General features: G+C 43.7%; 1 protein-coding gene across 5 annotated transcripts in view; it reads right to left on the bottom strand.

Annotated features, from left to right (window-relative positions):
- Positions 1–1,126: 1,126 nt before the first annotated feature.
- The window catches only part of actn1 (actinin, alpha 1), a 37,305-nt gene continuing 19,407 nt past the window's right edge, over positions 1,127–19,024 (bottom strand). Inside the window, exons 8-22 of one of the 5 annotated variants that reach the window (XM_088355203.1) lie at positions 18,399–18,484; positions 14,987–15,079; positions 14,271–14,501; positions 13,407–13,554; positions 11,805–11,955; positions 10,687–10,795; positions 9,383–9,523; positions 9,131–9,313; positions 8,363–8,497; positions 8,118–8,297; positions 7,903–8,049; positions 5,510–5,590; positions 5,280–5,345; positions 1,600–1,758; positions 1,127–1,531 (exon numbers count right to left, since the gene is read on the bottom strand). In XM_088355203.1, the coding sequence (XP_088211329.1) occupies positions 1,373–1,531; positions 1,600–1,758; positions 5,280–5,345; positions 5,510–5,590; positions 7,903–8,049; positions 8,118–8,297; positions 8,363–8,497; positions 9,131–9,313; positions 9,383–9,523; positions 10,687–10,795; positions 11,805–11,955; positions 13,407–13,554; positions 14,271–14,501; positions 14,987–15,079; positions 18,399–18,484 (2,069 nt within the window). In that variant the 3' untranslated portion in view covers positions 1,127–1,372. The remainder of the gene's footprint in view (positions 1,532–1,599; positions 1,759–5,279; positions 5,346–5,509; positions 5,591–7,902; positions 8,050–8,117; positions 8,298–8,362; positions 8,498–9,130; positions 9,314–9,382; positions 9,524–10,686; positions 10,796–11,804; positions 11,956–13,406; positions 13,555–14,270; positions 14,502–14,986; positions 15,080–18,398; positions 18,485–19,024) is intronic. The other 4 variants (XM_088355206.1, XM_088355202.1, XM_088355204.1 and 1 more) reach the window with 4 other exon arrangements.

The following is a 19,024-nucleotide window of genomic DNA, read 5'->3' as shown; positions in this document are numbered from 1 at the left end:
GAAATGACCAAATTCTTCAACTGTTGATAAAAAAAAAAGTTGTAATACGGTCATATTTCAGGTATTCCTCGTAAAATGTTTATGAGAAGGTTCCATGAATATTTTTGCATCGCGTCCCTGCAAAACATATGAAATTACTCAGGAGTAAATAGCAGAACTCTTAAATCTTAAGGCAAGTTCAATCTAGCATTTAAAACTTGAATTCCTTTCGTAATCAAATTTAAGACCAAATCGACTAAAACCCACATTTGAAACAAAAAAAAAACACAAAATATTGGTTGCCTTGGACACATGACCTGGCTTTCAGCCATGGCAGAAAACGCTCACGTTTAATGAAATGTCCACTTTGCGGGCATGGTCCAAAACAAACGTCTCTGTCCCAAGTTTCGATGTGTATTGTGTGTAGACCGAAGACTGCCAAGTCTGCTCCGAAAGGCCCGACTGAAACCACATCGCTGTTTTGATAGTTCTGTTATTGTGGTCACGCCATGTTGTCACGCAAGTCAATCCATACATTTTTAAAGAAGAAAATGGATAATAAATGCAAGACATTTTTTCTGTTCAATCTTATTCATGTGATCACAATTTAAGACTTTTGAAAATTGAATCTTAGACATTTTAATGCTAATTAAGGCCTTATTATTAGAATCAATTCAATGCATTAAGACTTTTCAAAGATTTACGGGAATCCTGAAATCATTTAGTGCATAAGGTTTTATTACTATTGATCGTATATCCTTAAAAAATAAATCCGATTAGACATTTGGGAAACGAAAAAGCCGGCTCTCGTCAGTGAGATGAGCCAAAACGGCTAGTCTTCTAAATGGAGCTGTCCTCTTGGGTGCGACCAGTAAGGGGCGGTGACACTTCACACGTCAACGCCATATGAAAAGCCACCAGAGCAGGCATGTCGGTGTTATTTTCACACGCTTTTAAAATAAAGTTTTCTTCTCAAGGTCTCCTTATTTTCCTCGTGTTGAGGTTTTTGAGTTTTTCCTCGCCATCTTGTAGGTTTTAGATCAGGGGACGGTGTCATAATAGTCTCTAGTTTGCAATAGTCTGTGCAGCCCTGGGCTGTGAGTTGGAAACCCCCTGCTTCAAGAGATGAAAAAAAAAAGAAAGCAAGTCCATGAAAGCAATGTTTCTTTATTACAGCTTCCATCCGTCACTCGCAACCAGGTGAAGAAAAATACCTTTTCTTTTGTTCAGTATCATAAAATAGGTTCAATTTTTTTTTTATGAACGAGGACAACAACGAGAAAATAAACATGTTGCCGTTTTTTTTTTTCTGTGTGTAAACATCTTGCCATGGGGGGGACGGGAGGGGGGATCAACGCCGCTCGTGAGGAATAAGGCCAAAGACGTAGAAAGTTCAAAGGTCGCTCTCGCCGTAGAGAGCGGTGGAAAAGGACATGTAATCCAAGGCCCCCGGCACGCCGTCGGGCCCCGTGTAGGGGGCCATGCGGGCCATGCAGTACTCGGCCTGGTCCGGAGGCAGCTCCCGTCGCAGTTCCTCCGCCAAAATGTAGTTCTGACGTATCGCGGAGGAGAAAAACCGTCAATCCCGGACCCCGTCCGGAGTCGGCGCTCGGGACTCACCTTGTCCCCGGCCAGGACCTTGAAGGAGGCCATGACCTGGTCGGCCGTGTCGGTGTCGGCCGTCTCTCGCGACATGAAGTCGATGAAGGCCTGGAAGGTGACCACGCCCATGCGGTTGGGGTCCACCATGCTCATGATGCGGGCAAACTCGCTCTCGCCCTGAGAAAAAAAAAAACAAAAAAAAAAAACACGCCCCCTTGACTACAAAATAAATGCTTCTCCAGACGCCTCCCTATTGCGTCCATTATATCGGCTGTTATGAATGAGTGAAAACTGGATTCGAACATCAAAATAGAAAACAGAACAAAAACAATAACACAACAACAAAATAACGTGACATAATATGTTCAAAAAAGGGTAGTAAGAAACAAAATGCTTCTATTGGCTACCCCTTCATCTTCCCTATTAAATACACACAATTGTCATCCCATTAATGATAACAGTTATGATATAATAATAGCAACAATAACAACAAGTTAACCATAGTTTTAAACGCTGTATTTCCAATCTCACTCATATCCCACTTTCTTCATCTCTGTATTCCGCCAGTCATGTTTTTTGGTATTTCAATTTGAAGACGTGAATAGATGGACATTGTTTGATCTCGTCTTGTAATTTGTTCCAAAGTTTGACGCCGCACACAGACAGACACATACTTTTCCTGGCGGTTCTCACCTTTGAGATTATGAATTCACGACAGCCCCTTAAGTTATCATTTCCTTCATTCCGAATGAATCATTTATGGATGTTTTCTGGCACTATGTTTTTGTTGATCTTAAATATCAGTTGTGCAGTGAAAAATTTGACTAAATCATCCAATTTGAATCATTTGGACTGCAGGAATAAAATAGGAGTATGATCAAGATATGGTTGTAATTGCACGTTTTTGAAGGATAGAAAGGGGTTGTGGTCAACTTTTGTAATGATTGCCCCAGACTTCTGCACAATATGTTAAGTATGGCAGAACTAGAGAACAATATCATAAATACAATGCATTATAATTTAAAATGAATTTGGCTTTATTCATGATTGAAATGCTTTTAGATACCTTAGTTTGTATGTGTCTGATGTGTGTTTTCCAGCTTCATTTCTTGTGTATTATTATGACCCCTAAAAACTTCATTTCTGATTTGTATTGCAGCAGCATCCATTTTGACTTCTAAATCTTGATTTGCCTTGCGATGACCAAAGAATATGACTTTGGTTTTATTTCAATTTAAAGATCATTTATTTATATCCATCCATACTTTTAGGTCAATGCAGGTTGCAGTAAGACCTCGGTTATTGCGGTTAATGGGGACCAAAACCACCCGCAAAAAGTGAAAATCTGCGAAGAAGCGACGCCCCCTTCAAAAATAAAAAAATAAAATATAATAATAATAATATATTTTTATTTATTTATTTATTCATTTTTTAACCATTACAGAGCGCGAAGTTCTGAAGCCGCGAACGTCGAACCGCGAAGTAGCGAGGTCCCACTGTATAGTTATCATTTGAGTAGAAAATGTTAGCGTGGTCTGCAAATATGACTATTTTCAATAGTTATCCTCAAGCTATTCAACATTCTTCTATTCAAATGGGGAAAGTCAATGACACTACACCGGGGGAAAACGCAGCGTCTCCTGGAGGAATGGCAATCTTACCTACTCCGATGCCATTGGAATTTTCAGGGGACTTTCAGATAAATCAACAAGATGGGAATCCATTTTTGTTCATTTGAATTTTGACTGCATAAATGGCGTTTGCTACAATAACCGAAAGCTGGGTCATTATAATCAAGAGGGCTCTTTTGCGGAAAAGGAGCACTCGGTGTCTATCGAGTCCTGGCGGAGACAACTGTCTTGAGTACAATGTTCGGGTCCAAAAGCTGTACCTTCATCCCTCAACAACACGTCTCCTGAGGGGTCTTTGAAGAGGGCTTCATGACTCAACAAGAAGATGGTGTGACCACAAAACCTTTTCACAGTGAATATCTCTTGATGTGTCTTTAGCTCTTGAGTTGATAACGCCTGCCTATTCTTTGACCAAATCAAAATGAGATAAAGGATTTTGATCCCTTACTGACACAGATAGAAAGGGTAATTGGCAACCCCACCGCCTTCGTTACATGACAGTTGCAATAGCAGATGCCCGAGCAGGACATCCCTCGCCCCGGTTTCCATTTGTTCGGCCCGCTACCCTCGGGCGGGCCGATCCGTCCCGGGCAAAACAAATAGACTCGGAGACGGCTTCTTCCCCAGAGCCGTCGTAACGCTAAATTCAAATTTGCACTGAACTCAACTGTATCTATTTGTCAAATCGTATTCATCCGTATTTGCACCGTAATGAACCGATTATCTTGAAATAATCAATATTTATCATTGATCGCTGCTATCTCAGTTGCTGCCTACTTGGAGTTTATATTGACATTGTGAAATGAGAATAAAGGCCTTTTATTCCATTCTATTCTATTCTACAGATGACACTGATGATTTTGATGACCATATGTACAATAATGTTCCTAACAGGTCTTCTAATTTAACTTTCCGAATAAATTTTAAAGGCTCTGTGTGATAACACAAAATGTACTAATGTGGGATAAACGGGGGAAATGTAAAAATGATGATTAGATAGTGAAGTTATATACTATTTCATACACTGTATTATCTCACGAAAAGTCAAATATACTTGTTTTAAAATCTGACTTCAGTGTTTGAGGGAAAACTCTGAGAGAAGGGTGTCGTAAACCGCGCTTTGCGTTGGAATGTGCCTTTTCTCCCATTCTATGCAGATAACAATGATTTATCACCTCGCCTGGAGCGGTGCAGTATGTGCCTGGCACCATTCAGTCGGAGGGCGATGATCTATCACCCCTCTTCCCATTCTTCAGATCAAGGTTGGGAAATTTGCATCGACGACGCGGACCAATCGGCAGCAGCTTGGTCATGGGGCGTGAACATTTCATCAGAATGGGTTATAACATGGGACAACGCTGGAACCCCATCTTCTTCCTCTACACACGATTGTAATTTTGGCACAGGCAGAAAGGCCCGATTTGTTCAACTCTTCAAGCTAAATAAATTGATATGTGGACTACACTCGTCGTTCAACTCATTAAATTTCTCCGGCTTCTGAATATGCTCCAACTGTAAGGGTTTAGACGAGACACGTGAAGTGTCTTCGGAGTCAGATTTCAGTTTAATAAATGTTAAAACCTTACAAAATAGTTATCACACATTTGCTTGTGAATGCTATTCATATAACATGTGAAAGGTTTCATTGAAGTCTCACAGTAACGTGACGCGTTTTGTAAACAGTCTTCTCGTGTTTTCCACAGATAAGACAAGTTTGCAGTGTCTCCCACCGGGTTGGGTTAGGAGACACGGATGGAACGAGGGGACTTCCGAGTAAAATCAAATGTTTGGGGATCCTGAGGTACAGCAGAAGCTCCTAGGTTCAGTTGTTCCTCAGCCTTCTCAAAGGCAGAAAATAATGAAGCCTCTGCGCCTCTTCGTTTCCATATAAAAAGTCTCAATGACCCTGACCATTTCCATGACAGTAAACCAGAGTTTTTAAAATAATGAAGTTATTTGTTCCTTCATAGAGAGAAGGGTTGTAGATTTTTTGGGACGGTGTTTAAAGACAGACCCGAGAGATCACCTACTTTCTCAGGTACACCAAAAAACAAAAGAAAACGTTACCAGGTTGTAACCGACGGAGATGAGGCAGGACTTGAAGTCTTCGGCGTCCATCACTCCAGTCCTCTTCTATAAACGTCACGAAGGACGGAAGGGGAGAAAAAAAAGCGGGGAAAAACAGAAACGGGACAAGGGAGAAGGAAGCAAAGGGAAAGCGTTGGAAAAAAAGACAAAAGGGAGGAAAAACAGGAAGGAAAGAAAACACAAGAAAAAGAAGAAAATGAGACGGGTACCTGAGCGTCGTTGGCGATATCGAAGCCCAGGCTGATCAGGCAGGCCTTGAACTCCTCGGCCCCCAGGGTGCCCGAGTGGTCCTGGGGGGTGCGTGGCCGAGGGGGCGGGGTTGGCGGCCAAGGGGACGGCGTTCCGCGGAGGGGGCCATGCAGCGACGCAGAAGGCGCCGTTCCGACGGGCGGGGGTGACCATGCATTGCGGCAAAGGGGGCGGAGCCGTGTGTGCGCGTGACGGTGGAAAAAAAGCATGCCGGGGACACAAAAAACACAAGGAGACAACATGGCTTGGTGGTTAGCATTAGCATTCGTGGGGTCTCGCAGGCACACGTGCATTAGAGGAGGTGTTTGAAGTGAGTAGTGAGGACCAATTATCCTGACATACGGAGTCGGAAAGGGAGAAAGAAATACTCGCCATTGAAATACATAGACACATCGATAAATCACGTCAGACCCAAATGTATAACATCGATGCTGTATAGTCACATATTCATGCATTTTGTGGTTTCCTTTGTAATGATTCATTTCACTATTTCTTTTGTTGCGTGTTTTCTCATTTAGTTTATGTCGTCGTGTATTTTACGAGTCCTGTGTTTTTTCGCATATTTGGCCACTCGTTTAGTCTTGAATTTTGCTATTTATTTTTTCGTGTATTCTGATTTGATTGTGAATTTTGTCGCGTACTCGGCTGCGGATTTCGTTGCGTTGTGTATTTACTTTGTTGTGCATTTTGTCTCGTATTTTTTAAATGTATTTTTCTTTAGATTTGTCATTCATTTGGCAAGTCAAACTGGCTGAGCTTTTCACCGACCGGTCGATCTACCGGGATGAGGGAAGCAAGACAATAGTCGCCGGACATCTTCAACATCTTACTTAGTGTTTACTATTCTGTGTACGGTAACGCTAATGCTAATTCACCCAGGTCAATCCTGGAAGGGGGATTACCGCATGTGAAGTCCTTTCTCAAGGTTTCTCTTTTTTCCTCTCGCTGGGGTTTTTGAGTTGTTCCTTGCCCGCATGCTGGTTTAAGATCAGGTCATTGTGTCATTTTGTAATTGTAATCCTGTGCAGTCCTTTGAGACATTTTTGTGATTAAGGGCATCAGAAAGAAATGGGACTTGACTAGTAGCCGATTCGCTCATCACCGATCAACTAATACGTGGAAAAACTCAGGCAACCGGGTCGCCTGCTGAATTTTAGCAGTGACATGATATACGGCAAAACGAATGAACAAAAGTAAATAACAAAATAAATGATGACAAAATACACAACAAAAATAAATAAGGAAATAAAAGACGACGTGCGTCAGGGTTTGTACCCCTATAACATGGCCAAATTCAAGCACTTCTTAAGCACCTTCTAGGCCAATTTTTCCATTTTGACGTTACATTAACGGAAGAAATCCCGCACCGATCAAAAGCACGTTCTATTTTCTGGGTTGACTTTGAGGACTAAAAGTTGCCATCTTGCTGCTAGCACAAAAATGGTGTCATCTTGAGCTGGAGCTATATACTGTACGATTTTTGCAACAAAGACATGAATTCTGCCTTAACAATGCTTGCTTAACTTGGCTACGTCACACTTACAAACACAGAAAGGAAATTGCTAATTAATAAACACTTGGTGCATAATGTTTTATTATAACTAGTTTTATATCATTTAAAAAACAAAGAGATTCTGAGGAGCCATTTCGTACTATTTGTTTGTGAGCCGAGCCAAAAGAGACGGTTTTCTAAATAGAGCTGCCCTCTTGGGTGCGACGAGTAGGAGTCGATGCCATACTGACAAGTCAACAGAGCGGGCATGATGGCGATATTTTCACATGATTTTTGTTATTTTTCTTCATTTCTGAGTCGTCTATAGAGCCAGACTGCCAAGAAACATGGCAACGGCAACAATCTAAAGCATTTTCGAGCACTTTGCCCAAAATTCTAGCATTTCCCTGACCTTGAAAACCCGATATTACTGTACCAACCATGATGCATTTATAAATTAAGGAAATGCATTGATCTCATATATCTATGTATGACGTGATTTATTGATAATATATAGTAGCAGGACGTATATCGGCCCCGCCCCAAAACATATACACAAGAGAGCAGAGAGAGTCGAAATGAGAGGGGAACATATTTTTCAGACTATAAGTTGTAGCGGCCAAAAATGCAATATTAAGATGGTTAAAACATGTAGAAGTCACAATTTTTGGGGGGAACATTCGGTCGTGTTCCCCTCTCATTCCGACTCTCTCTGCTCTCTTGTGTATATGTTTTGGGGCGGGGCCGATATACGTCCTGCTCCGACAACGGCATCTATTTCTGGGTATTTAATTTGAGATCTGGCAGTATTGGTCCTCCATAAGCTTAACGGTGAGGCAGGAGGACAGGAAGTGGACCGACCCGATCGAAGTGGTTGAAGGAGGCCCGGAATTCGCTGAGCTGTTCCTGGCTGATGCCTTTGGCGTCCCGGGTCAGGATCTGGTTCTCGATCTCGTTGATGGTGCGAGCGATGGTGGTCAGGAGCTGCTCCCAGCCCACCCGGATGTGCTGCGGGACGAGAGCGCCCGGATCAGGAAAGACCGCGTGAAAACCGAGGGCTCGGGGAGGCGGTCTACCTCCATTGTGTAGTTGGTGTGCTTGTTGTCGAAGATGAGGGCGGCCTGGATGAGCTGGTGGTCGCCCTCCAGCTGCTCGATTTTGGGCTTGTAGTTGACGATGCTTTTCTCGTACTGCCTGAGGTGGGCCAGCTGGTCCTCCAGGGTCCCGTGGAGCTCCATGGAGATGTAGCCGATTTCCTGAAAGGCGGAGGGAGGAAGCGTCCGCGGGGGTTCCGGGTACAAAGACCGCTCACGGGACTCACCTCCATCTTGGTCTGGATCCAAGGCCCGATGACGTTGGCCTGGCCGGCGAACTGGCGCCGGAGTCGCTCGTTGTTCTGCTGCCGGGCGTGTTCTTCGATCAGGGCCTGGTCGCGCTTCGGAACCAGTTGTCGGACCTGAAGGGACGAGGCATCAAAAACGAGCTTGGAATGATTGCAAAATAAAAGACGGGTTTGCTTTTTTGCCAGGAACTGTCATCAGTAACGCACGACGAATTACTACAAAATAAAGGATGTCTGCGGAACCGGCTGTCGGACCTGAAGGCATAACGCATCCAAAACAAGCGTAGAATGATTACAAAATAAAAGACGAATTTGCTTCTTTGCCAGGACCTGTCCGCCCCATTTTTTTGCACTCTTTGATGCACTTGTCCGAATTCACCTGTAGGGGTGGATGGCGCTTCAAGTGACAACGCTGCGCAATCGCAGCTGCCGTTTATTATTTTCCTTCGTGGTCCGTCGAGTCAGACTGCTGAGAAACATGGCTACAATTTCTTGCGTTTTTTTTTTTGAAGCATTTGAAACAAAATGGAATCATGACCACGACAACCACATTTCAATTCAAACATTATCCCGGATTTCAAGCACCCGTACAAACCCTGGTTATTTACAAGAGCAATCCGGACAGTCGATGAATTGCAGCCTGATGAAGACCAACGATGACTTGATTAGCGCATTTTTTAGCTAGCTAGCTAACCGCACGGATCGCTTCATTATCCCGATCGTCAAGTCGCGCTTTGGGAAAATCACCTTTTCCCACTTGGCGTTGATCTCCTGCGGGTGGATGGCGGTGTAGGGGTTGATGCCGGCCATGTTGACGTGATAGGTCTGCACGATTTTAGCGATCTCGTTGTGGATGCCCAGGATGGACTGGCGCTCTTTGTCCGCGTCGGGCAAAGTGGCCTTGAACTGCTCGTGGGCGGCGCTGAGTCCCTGCAGGACACGCCCGCTCAAATGTCAGCCCGCCCCCGGGGGCCACCATTTTGCAAACGGCGTTCTCACTTGGATCTCCTCCATGGTGTGCACGATGAAGGAATCTTGAAGGTCCTCCATGGCGCCTTCCATCCAGTTGTTGAATGGCGCCGCCCTCTTGGCGAACTCCAGGTACAGCTGGTCGATGGTTTCCAGGAGCTTTTCCGTTCTCTGCGGGAGGACCAAAGGAACAAGAATGGGTTGTTGTTTTTTTTCCCAAGCGCTTTTCTTTCCGACACGTTTCCATCAGGTCGGCGTCCTCTTGGCGAGCCTCGTATTTCGTAAAAAAATACAAATTTAGTTTGCCTCACGGCGTCTTGAAAATACAGACATGCTATCGCTCGAATGACCTTCCACAATGTTTGTTCATTTCGTTCAGAATCTCGTGAAAGTTGGCAATACAATACTGAACTTTTTTTACTGTATTTATTCGGTTCCGGTCCAACGACGGAAACGGAGTTTGCGCCCATCTAGGAATCCGAATCACACCAAAGGCAGACAAAATGTCATTTTTCCTTTTATAATAGGATATCATTCCATACACATATTTTATACCTAAAAAGTACTCATTATATACTATTTTGCTTTTTAGTCGGAAGTAGCTCAGAGGGTAGAGCTCTCGTCTCGGAACCGAGAAGTCGCAGATTCCCGGCTCTTACGGGTTAAATGCGGAAGTGACCTTGGGCAAGACACTGAATCCCTGATGACCCCGGTAAGCAGGAAGGTGCCTTGGATGGCTGCCCTGCTATTGGTGTGTGAGTGTGTGTGTGAATCACATTGCGTAGCGCTTTGGGAGCTCTTCGGTGACTGAATTAAAGTGCAATAGAAATGCAGAACATTTATCTTTAATACAAGGGCGGGGGGAGTTACAGTCGGTAGTTTGTAAGACATTAGCTGATTGGCGGGGGCAGCACGGCGACGCAGTGGTTAGCACGTGCGCAGTACAATTCTAGGGTCATGAGATCGAATCTCCTGTGTGGAGTTTGCAAGTTCTCCCCATGCTTGCTTGGGTTTCTTCCCACATTCCAAAAACATGCACGTCAGGTCAATTGGCCGGTCCGAATTGTCCCTAGGTATGAATGAGCAAGAATTGTCTGTCCCTGTGTGCCCTGCGATTGGCCGGCAAGCAGATGAGGGCGTCCCCTGCCCACTGCCCGAAGAAAGCTGGGATGGGCTACGGCACCCCCGCGACCCTACTGAGGATAAGCGGTGCAGATCACGGATGGATGGATGGCTAGCCGATTGGCATTTTTGCCGTTCCTACCCCACCGTATTCAACGATCCGATTCCGCAACAAGGTACGGAGTAAAAGTTGCTTTTTCGGGGTTCTTCACCTGAAGCGCTTCGCTGCGTTGCTTGGTCATGGCCCCCAGGCCGTCCCACTGGTCACAGATGCTCTGGCATCGGGCGTTGACGCTCGGCGAGTCGTAGTAATCCAGCTCGCTGCCGGGAAAAGAACAAAAGTCTTTGAGGAGCGAAAATCAAAGACGAAAAATCATTCTGTGAACACGAAAGATTTCATACGAATCCACGCTACCAGAGACCTTTGATCAACGACCTTATTTTTCAGACTATAAATTGTAGCGGCCAAAAATGCAATATTAAGATGGTTAAAACATGTAGAAGTCACAATTATGGAGGAAATGGAATCCAATAGCAAAAAAATGCATCAGGCATTCTAAAATAAAAATAAGATAGAGAACGTGCTATACCAATGTTACACCTACACGCCTATCTTAGACACGCAACATGTTAAGAGTTATTCAGATAACTCCGACATAAAGAACATGCTCACCAAACTATCCGCTTCACTCCAAATCACTAAATCCTGAAAAATCTTCATCTACGTTGTCACTTATACCGGTAAACAACTCCCCCCTCACTCGGGAGGAAGACAATTTGCCGCCTCCTCCTGAAATTGAAACCATCAAAACAGGCCTAAAGCGCCCTCTGGCGGTTTAGTGTGAAAACAACATGCCAAGTGATGTACGCGTACCAAGCTTCCCCCCTCCCCCCACCTCGCTGGATCTGACCATCTCTGTCTGTCCCACACCCCACTCCGGAGAAAACAGAGCCTACAACAAGGACAATGTAAACATCTTCTTTGTTCCTTTATCTTCTTTGTTCTCTTCTATCCTCACTGTAAAATGTGAACCTGGAGTGCCACGTTCAATTTTGTTGTCAACCCATTTTGTAACAATGACAATGAAGTTATATCCTATTCAATTCTACAGTATCGGTCATAAAAACGGAAAACTCGATGATAGAATAACGTGTTCATTTCACAGATGAGTCTCACCAGGGTATGAGTGGCACCCTGGCCAAACTAGGAAAAAAAACAAACCCCTGCGATATAGCGTCTAGAAAACACGGTCGATTCATTCAACTTCTTCAGAATCATTTTTAATCTTTGAAAGAATTGAAAAATGGTCTTTTTATGCAGCGGTCTTACTTGAGTTCTTGGGCGATGGCGGCGATCTGCTCCACGCGGTCCTGGTGGGCGGCCAGGTCGCTCTCGAAAGCCTCGTGCTTCTTCAGGAAGGCCTTGATCTCCGACAGCGAGGCCGTCTCGAAGTCTTTGCGCTGGAGCATCTCTTCTTTGCCTGAACGCCAAGGCAGAGAGACAAACATTCGAAAAAGAAACTCAAAACACTTTGTCGAGTCTCGTCTCGGAAGTCTGCGTCGTTTTTCAGTTCTCCTTATTGGCTTTCTCAGGCTCGTTTGCCCGATTTGAATTCCTTGCCCTCTGTATTTTCCAGTGGCAATATCGCAAGCATTCCTTTTTCAAAAAAACATTTGAAGAATATAGTGAAGGATTTTATACATTTTACTATAAAGGATTTTATAATACAAGTTACATTTATCGAGTGCAATGAAGATTTTCACTGAGTGGACTTCAGGTCGCGCCGTTCCAAATGCTGAGTGTTTTGGCTGGGGAATTTTGATAACAGGGCGCTGACGAAGGACGTCAGGCATTGTTTTGATAAACGCTGGTGTTGTTCAGACATTGTGGCGCCCACATGGGGTGGGGGGGGGGCGGTTTCCCTGCCGCGCCCACGGGAGAAGCCGACACGCCAGCTTGGGAGAAAGGCGTGGGCAGAGGAAGAACTTCAGAAGATCGAGATCGGAAGAGATAGCGAGGGACAATCGAGAGAAGAGGCTCGACGAACCTCGAGTGACACTCATTCGGCTAATTCGATGGAGTTCACTTACTTTATTTGTTTAAGAAAATAAATCTACCCCCCGTGTGAAAATGTAGGCTATTCTTGTCCATCTTTTCCCAAAAAGAAACAAGCATGCATGCATTGTTAGGCCAATGTAAGTTGTGTTTGGTTAATGGACTCCGATAACTCATTCGAACAATTTGCTAAACCATACATTTTTGTCATATGAAATTCCTAACAATAGCTACAGTTGGTACATTTCTCTCTCGGGCAAACCCAAAGTAGCGCGTTTCCATTATAATTCCCTGCTCTCCGGATTCCCCAAAATTCAGCAGCACGTGTGCTTACAGGGTACAGGGGGAGGGATCCCATGACACCCATTTTAAAATTGCTGCACCGGTTCCCCGTGTGTTTCAGGATCAATTCCGAGGCGCTTTTACGCGTTTTTTTAAGGTTTTTGGCCATCTCGTTTGAATGATCCGCTTTTACGATATCGGCTTAGTCGTCTTTGAGGCCCTCTGGCTGCGCTTTGTCGACCGTCCCCAGGGCGAGGAGAAAAACCGACCAATGGTGAAGCAGCATTCGGCCACTTTGGTCCTCACCTATGGAACAGTCTGCCAGAAGACATCAAGTCCGAGGGGACCCTCGATATTTTTAGGAGGCTCAAGAATCACCTTTTAAATGATCACTTTTATATAGCTTTGATTTCTTTAACATGCTTTACCGTATCGTACTTTACTTTTATCTTTTGTTTTGCAGTTTTTCATTTCTATTTTTCTTTTTTTTCAGTGTTTCCTCATTTTGGAGACCCACACTGGTGTTTTGTTTTTTACAATTTATGAACGTCGAATGGCAATTTATTGCCTGAAAATTCGAACGGATGGGTTTACCTTCCGTCCAGGCTTCGTGGATGGCGGCTTTTTGTCGGAACTTCTCGGCCAGGTGGTCCAGTCTCTCCAGGCGGCGGATTTCGTTGAGGAGCCATTCCTCGTAGCCCTTCTCCGCCCCCTCCAGATTGCCCCAAGCGTTGTTGATGTCCTGTGAGGAGAAGACCGTAAGATTTTCAGCTGGCGGTAGATCCCGGGGATACAGTGTCCTCGGTGAAGGACGTTTTCACTTTACGGTGTGGAATACAATACTTTTTCTGCTTTAAAATTTAAAAAGCTTTAAAATCAGTCTCAATTTGAATCCGTCGTCTCCTCCTCCTCCTCTGCATCCAACCGCTACTCCACTGTAACAGCTCAATTCAAGTCACACCAAGTCTCCTTTAAGAGTATATTTATGAATAGTTATTTAATACTACCCACGTCTATTGCACATTACAGGCATTACCATAGAGTATTTTAATATTTTGATCTGGGGTAACTTGGCTTCAGGGCTAATTAGGACCTGTTTCTATCCCCTGCTGTACAGTAGCAATCCCCATCTTTGAACGGATTCATCTGATATCCTGGGCCCTTCATAATTCTGTCTCCTGCTGTAACTAGGGTAAAAAAAAACTAAAATACCGTTTCATTATTTCCATTTTTTCAACGAGGGTTTGGAGCTAATCAGCACAGATTTCTATTCCCTGGCTATATAGCGATTTCACTTTGGGGGTCTGCAGAATTAACACGCGGACTCCATGGTTTCTACCAGGCTTTTCTCAACCCGTGGCGAGGAACTCAGTGAAGAGCCTCGAGTGAACCGGGCTTACGAAGCTTTCCGGTGGAAACGATCCCCTTTGAGCGTCTGCGGTTTTGCGAGGAACCCACCGAAACCATCTGTCCCTCGGAGGGCATGAAGGCGGGCCGGTTGCTGAGTCGGAGTTTGGTCTGCAGCGTGTTGAAGTTGATCTCCAACTGGCACTTCTCCGTCACTTTGGGCGGCTTGTGGAGACGTCGGTAGTCGCGGAAGTCCTCCAACTTCTGCTGCATGGCCTGCATGGTGTTGTCGGGAAGCCTGTTCTCCAGCCAGGGGATGGTGCGACGGATCCACTCCAGCAGCTAGGGGGCGGCGGAGTGCGCGGAAGCGGCGTCGGAACGAGAGAGAGAAAACACAAATAGAGTTAGAGCCTGTACTTTAAAGGAGACATTATGAAAAAGGGAAAGGTCAAATCCTTAAACCCGGGAATGTCAAACTCAGTTTGGATTCCTGGCAAGCCCATGGGAGGAGTCGGCAAGCCCACGGGAGGAGCCGGCACGCCAGCTTGTAAAAGGCGTGGGCAGCAGAACTTCAGAAAATCGGAGAAGATCGATCGAGGGAAAACGAAAGAGAGGCTGACCAAAGACTACTTCGACTAATTCGATGGAGTTCACTTAGTTATCTTATCTCTGATGGCGGGAAGGAGCATTTTACTGACATTTACTCCCCAAAACATCACAACTTTTGATAGACCAGCATACCCAGATATCTACACTTAAGCTGAGGGTCCAGAAAAATAAAATGGAGTTGTTTTGAAGTCAAAAGGGGCGGGATTAAGAAAACTCACATCGCTGGCCAGCTTCTCGTAGTCGGTCATCAGCCGCTCGTTCTCTTGATTGACGGCAAGAACTTTGCAGATCCGATTGGCCGCCGTCTCCGCCTGTAGCGTCGAAAATCATCCTCGTGGTTACCAGATCTTTTATAGAGATATATATAAGCTCTTGAAAAACGTTCGGTGCTTGAAATTCCCAACAAAAGAGGCAAACGGTGCAGCAAAGGAGGGGAAAGAAAGCTTGTGAATCCTAGATTTTAAGATAACGAGTACAAAACAACAGCGGCTCAGTAGCCTAGATGGTAAGGCGCCCGCTTTGAGACTGGGAGGTTCGGGTTCGCGCCCCGGCCGAGTCATTCCTAAGACTTAAAAAGTGGTCGGCGGCGCCCTCTCTTGGCTGCGGCTGCATCGGGTCAGATGCAATCGACATTTCGTTCTGTGTACATTGTTACACAGAATGACAATACAAGGAAATTATTATTATTATTATTATTATAATATTGTGTTTGATACGCAGGGTGGAAAAAAAAAAAACAAGCCATCCCATTTGAAAATATTTCTAATCATAGAAGAATAACAATTTTTAAAAGTATTTTGGAAACAATTATGTTAATAAATAATGATATAAAAAATTTTGGGGGGGATTTTTTTAATGAATATTTTATTTCTGTTTCGGGAAAAATCAATATTTTTTTGTAAAAAAAACCTTTCAGAAGTATATTTTGTTGTATAACATATTTAAATGCAAATGCCCCTAAAATAAGACCATTTGTTTCATTATTTTTTAAATGAATAAACATCATATATATTTTTGTAATAGTTCATAAGGAAATATTTAAAAGAAATAATATAACTCTTTTTGAAAATTCTAATCAACAGAATAGGTAGTGTAAAATAAATTCTACAAAAATGGAGAGTACTTCCTAATAGAAAATGAATATTAAATATTTAAAAACAACCGCCAATAAAAATGAGATTGTCTTACTTTTCTATGATTCTAATTAAGTGACAGAATATGTCGTGTCTAATAAATTCAGTTATCCCATTTGAAAATTGCCCCTTTTAAATAATACAGTGGCACCTCTACAGACGAAAGTTTCAGGTTACAAAGTACCTGAACTGGAAAATATTACCTCTAGTTACAGAGTTTTAGAATACAGGTCAAAAATACAGTACAGTACTGTTAGCCGCTCCCAGAGTTTCCCTAACGTGAACATAATGGCTATCGCTTCAAATCTGCCAGGCGACCGATGCGCACGCATGCTCCCAGTATGCTCTTCGTGTCACTGTCACAGTTCTCGGACGCAGCCGTTATTGAATCGGCCCCAATTAAAGACCTTTTAGAAGACATTTGCAAAATTTGAGGAAAGGAATCACCTGGAAAGAGTGTTAACAAGTCGAGCTATCGCGACCTCTGCGTCGGGCATTTTCGACAGATTATCACAAGCCGGCGAAATCAGACGTCATCGGATCAGTTTTTCAATAAACGCACGGCAAAAAGGTTCAGGAGTATTTCCTTTCTTCTCCATTTTTTTACATGATGTGCCTCTCGTTTTAGGTTTATTGTGCGGTCATTTCATTTGAACAGGTATTTGCTTTATGATTTTTTCTCTAATGAAATATATTATACTGTACTTTTGCGGGGCTTATTAGTATTCCAAATGACTGCCCTATATTTTTTCTATTATTCTTATTAATAATAATGATTAATTTATATGGTTTCTTATTTTGTATTTTTTGCACAAGCAACTGTGTGGACAGCAAAGTAAGAATTTCATTGTGCGTATGACAACACTTTAAATTGAATTGAATACATAAACAGAATATACTGTACGATAAAATTGGTTATTCCAATTAGAAATGGCAATATTGATAATATAAGAATGATATTCTAAATATCGACTCATATAAAATAGTTAAATACAGCAGACTATAATTACGATATGTACTTTGAAACAACAGATAAGGCCGGGCGCTCGTCCTCGGCATCTCGGAAGCGGTCGCCGTGACGACGGGTCGTCAGGGAGACGGAAAACACGCCGGGGACGCCGGTGTCGAGCCGACCGACGCGGAGGCATCGTTAATCCTGGATATTTACGCGCCGATCGCATTTACGGCCGCTCCCTAGAAGGAAAGGCGCCCGCGTTTGGAGAATAGACCCACGGACGAAGGCTTCTGCTAAGAGTCTTTCTGCTACGTTTACGTATTTGACAAATAGAGTCTCTTTTAGGCCCGCTTCGCTTTAGCTGTTAGCATGAGCTGCTAACACAGTAACTAGCCACGTTACAGAAGACCGATAATTTGGTGGCTAGCTTTGCTTGACGTGCTAGCGTCACTTCGGTCGGTCATGATGAATAGTTAAGCAATGAAGCCGGTTCCACGGTTCAAAACTTATTATGCTAGCATTGCGAACAAGGCTGCTAATGCCGCTGCTAGCCGCATGAGCGGATAATGTCTGACATTACTTTTGTAGCTAACGTCACTTTAGTAAGTAATACTAAATAATTAAACATTAAACATCAGTGTCACGGACCTTAACTAATAATACCAGCATTGTGGAACAGGTTTTCCAATCTAGCTACCAAGCTGATGAGCGAAATGAGTTGTTTTTTTTAAAGATAGATTCACATTAGTCGCTAGCATCACTTAAGTGAATAATGCTAAATAATAAAAAAGCGAAAGGCCAGTGTCATGAAAATAAACTTCTAATTCTAGCATTATGGACACATGTGCTAACACAACAGCAAGCCAAACTAGCAAATAGCCTCACTTTGGTTGTTAGCTTTGCTTTCGCCAAGAGCATCCCTTCGCAGCTAGCGCCTAGATAACTGCTAGCCGCAATGGCAAATAGCATTGCTTTTGTAGATAGCTTTGCTGTAGCTGCTTGAATAGCTTTAGTTATTAGCTTAATAATTTAGCAGCTAATGCCTTTGTCAGAGATTTGAACTACTAATGCTAGCGTTGTGGGCATCACTGGTAACAACTGAAAACCACATTAGCCGATAGCCTCACGTTGGTGGCTAGCTTCGATTTAGTCACTCCCATCACTTTAGCCGTTAATGCTAGTGTAACTACTAGCCATATTACTAAATAGCATTCATTTTTTGGTTAGCTTTGTGTTAACAACTTGCATCAGTTTAGTTTTTGATGCTTAAAAAAATAGGAGATAAAGCTGATGACACGGATCCTAACTACTAATGCTAGCATTGTGGCTAGCATCTGCAAAGAGCAATATTTCAGAGGCTAGCTTTACTTTAGCCACTAATATACCTTTAATAGTTGATGGTTAACAATTTACCAGCTAATGTCAGTGTCAGAGATATCAACTATTAATGCCATTAGTATTAGTGCCGTACCGATGAGTGTTTTATCGTGAATTATTGTATCCGACATTTGTTTTTTTTCAAGGGTGCGCGGTTCGTCTCACCTTCTGCTTGCCCGAGAAAGCGTGGTAGTAACACGACACGTAAGTCATGACGGCCTTCTCGTCCGGCCTCAAGGTGCTAACCAGATCTGCGGCGGGAAGAGGACGAGCAGCAGCAGGAGGAGGTCGCAGGAACAGGAACAGCGCAGGAGCAGGATAAAGCACAGACAGCACAGGAGAGAAAAGAGTAAAAGTGTGCAGAGACAAAAGAAGCCAGCAGGGGGCGGCGTGTCCAGGAGCTCCGGTTTGCCTGCGACTTGCGGAAAGCAAGGGAGAAAATCCCTCCAAAATGTTTAGATGCTGAGTTTTTTCTTTGTTGCTGATTGAAGGTTTTTTCCTGGAATAACAAAAGTTAGTTTATGTAATGACTAGGTCATTACAAAGTATGATTATGATTTCACGATGCATAAAAAAACAAATAATTTTGCATGCCGAAAAACAATTGAAGTCTTTAAGACGCCTGTCTGCTGTAGGTCGAGGTCATATTAAATGCTGGTCCGCTGTTGGTTTGATCACAGCATCGGCTGAACTCTCTCCCATAATTCCTATCTCCGAGTGTGTGCGGTATAATCTGTTTTCTACACCGCATTGATTGGTTATGGGCTGAACTCTTTCCCAGGATGCCCCTA

Source organism: Urocampus carinirostris, chromosome 15, assembly GCF_059441175.1.
Source record: "Urocampus carinirostris isolate Australia breed hairy pipefish chromosome 15, RoL_Ucar_1.0, whole genome shotgun sequence".
Taxonomy (NCBI): Eukaryota; Metazoa; Chordata; class Actinopteri; order Syngnathiformes; family Syngnathidae; genus Urocampus; species Urocampus carinirostris.
This window is presented reverse-complemented; position numbering and strand designations above follow the sequence as displayed.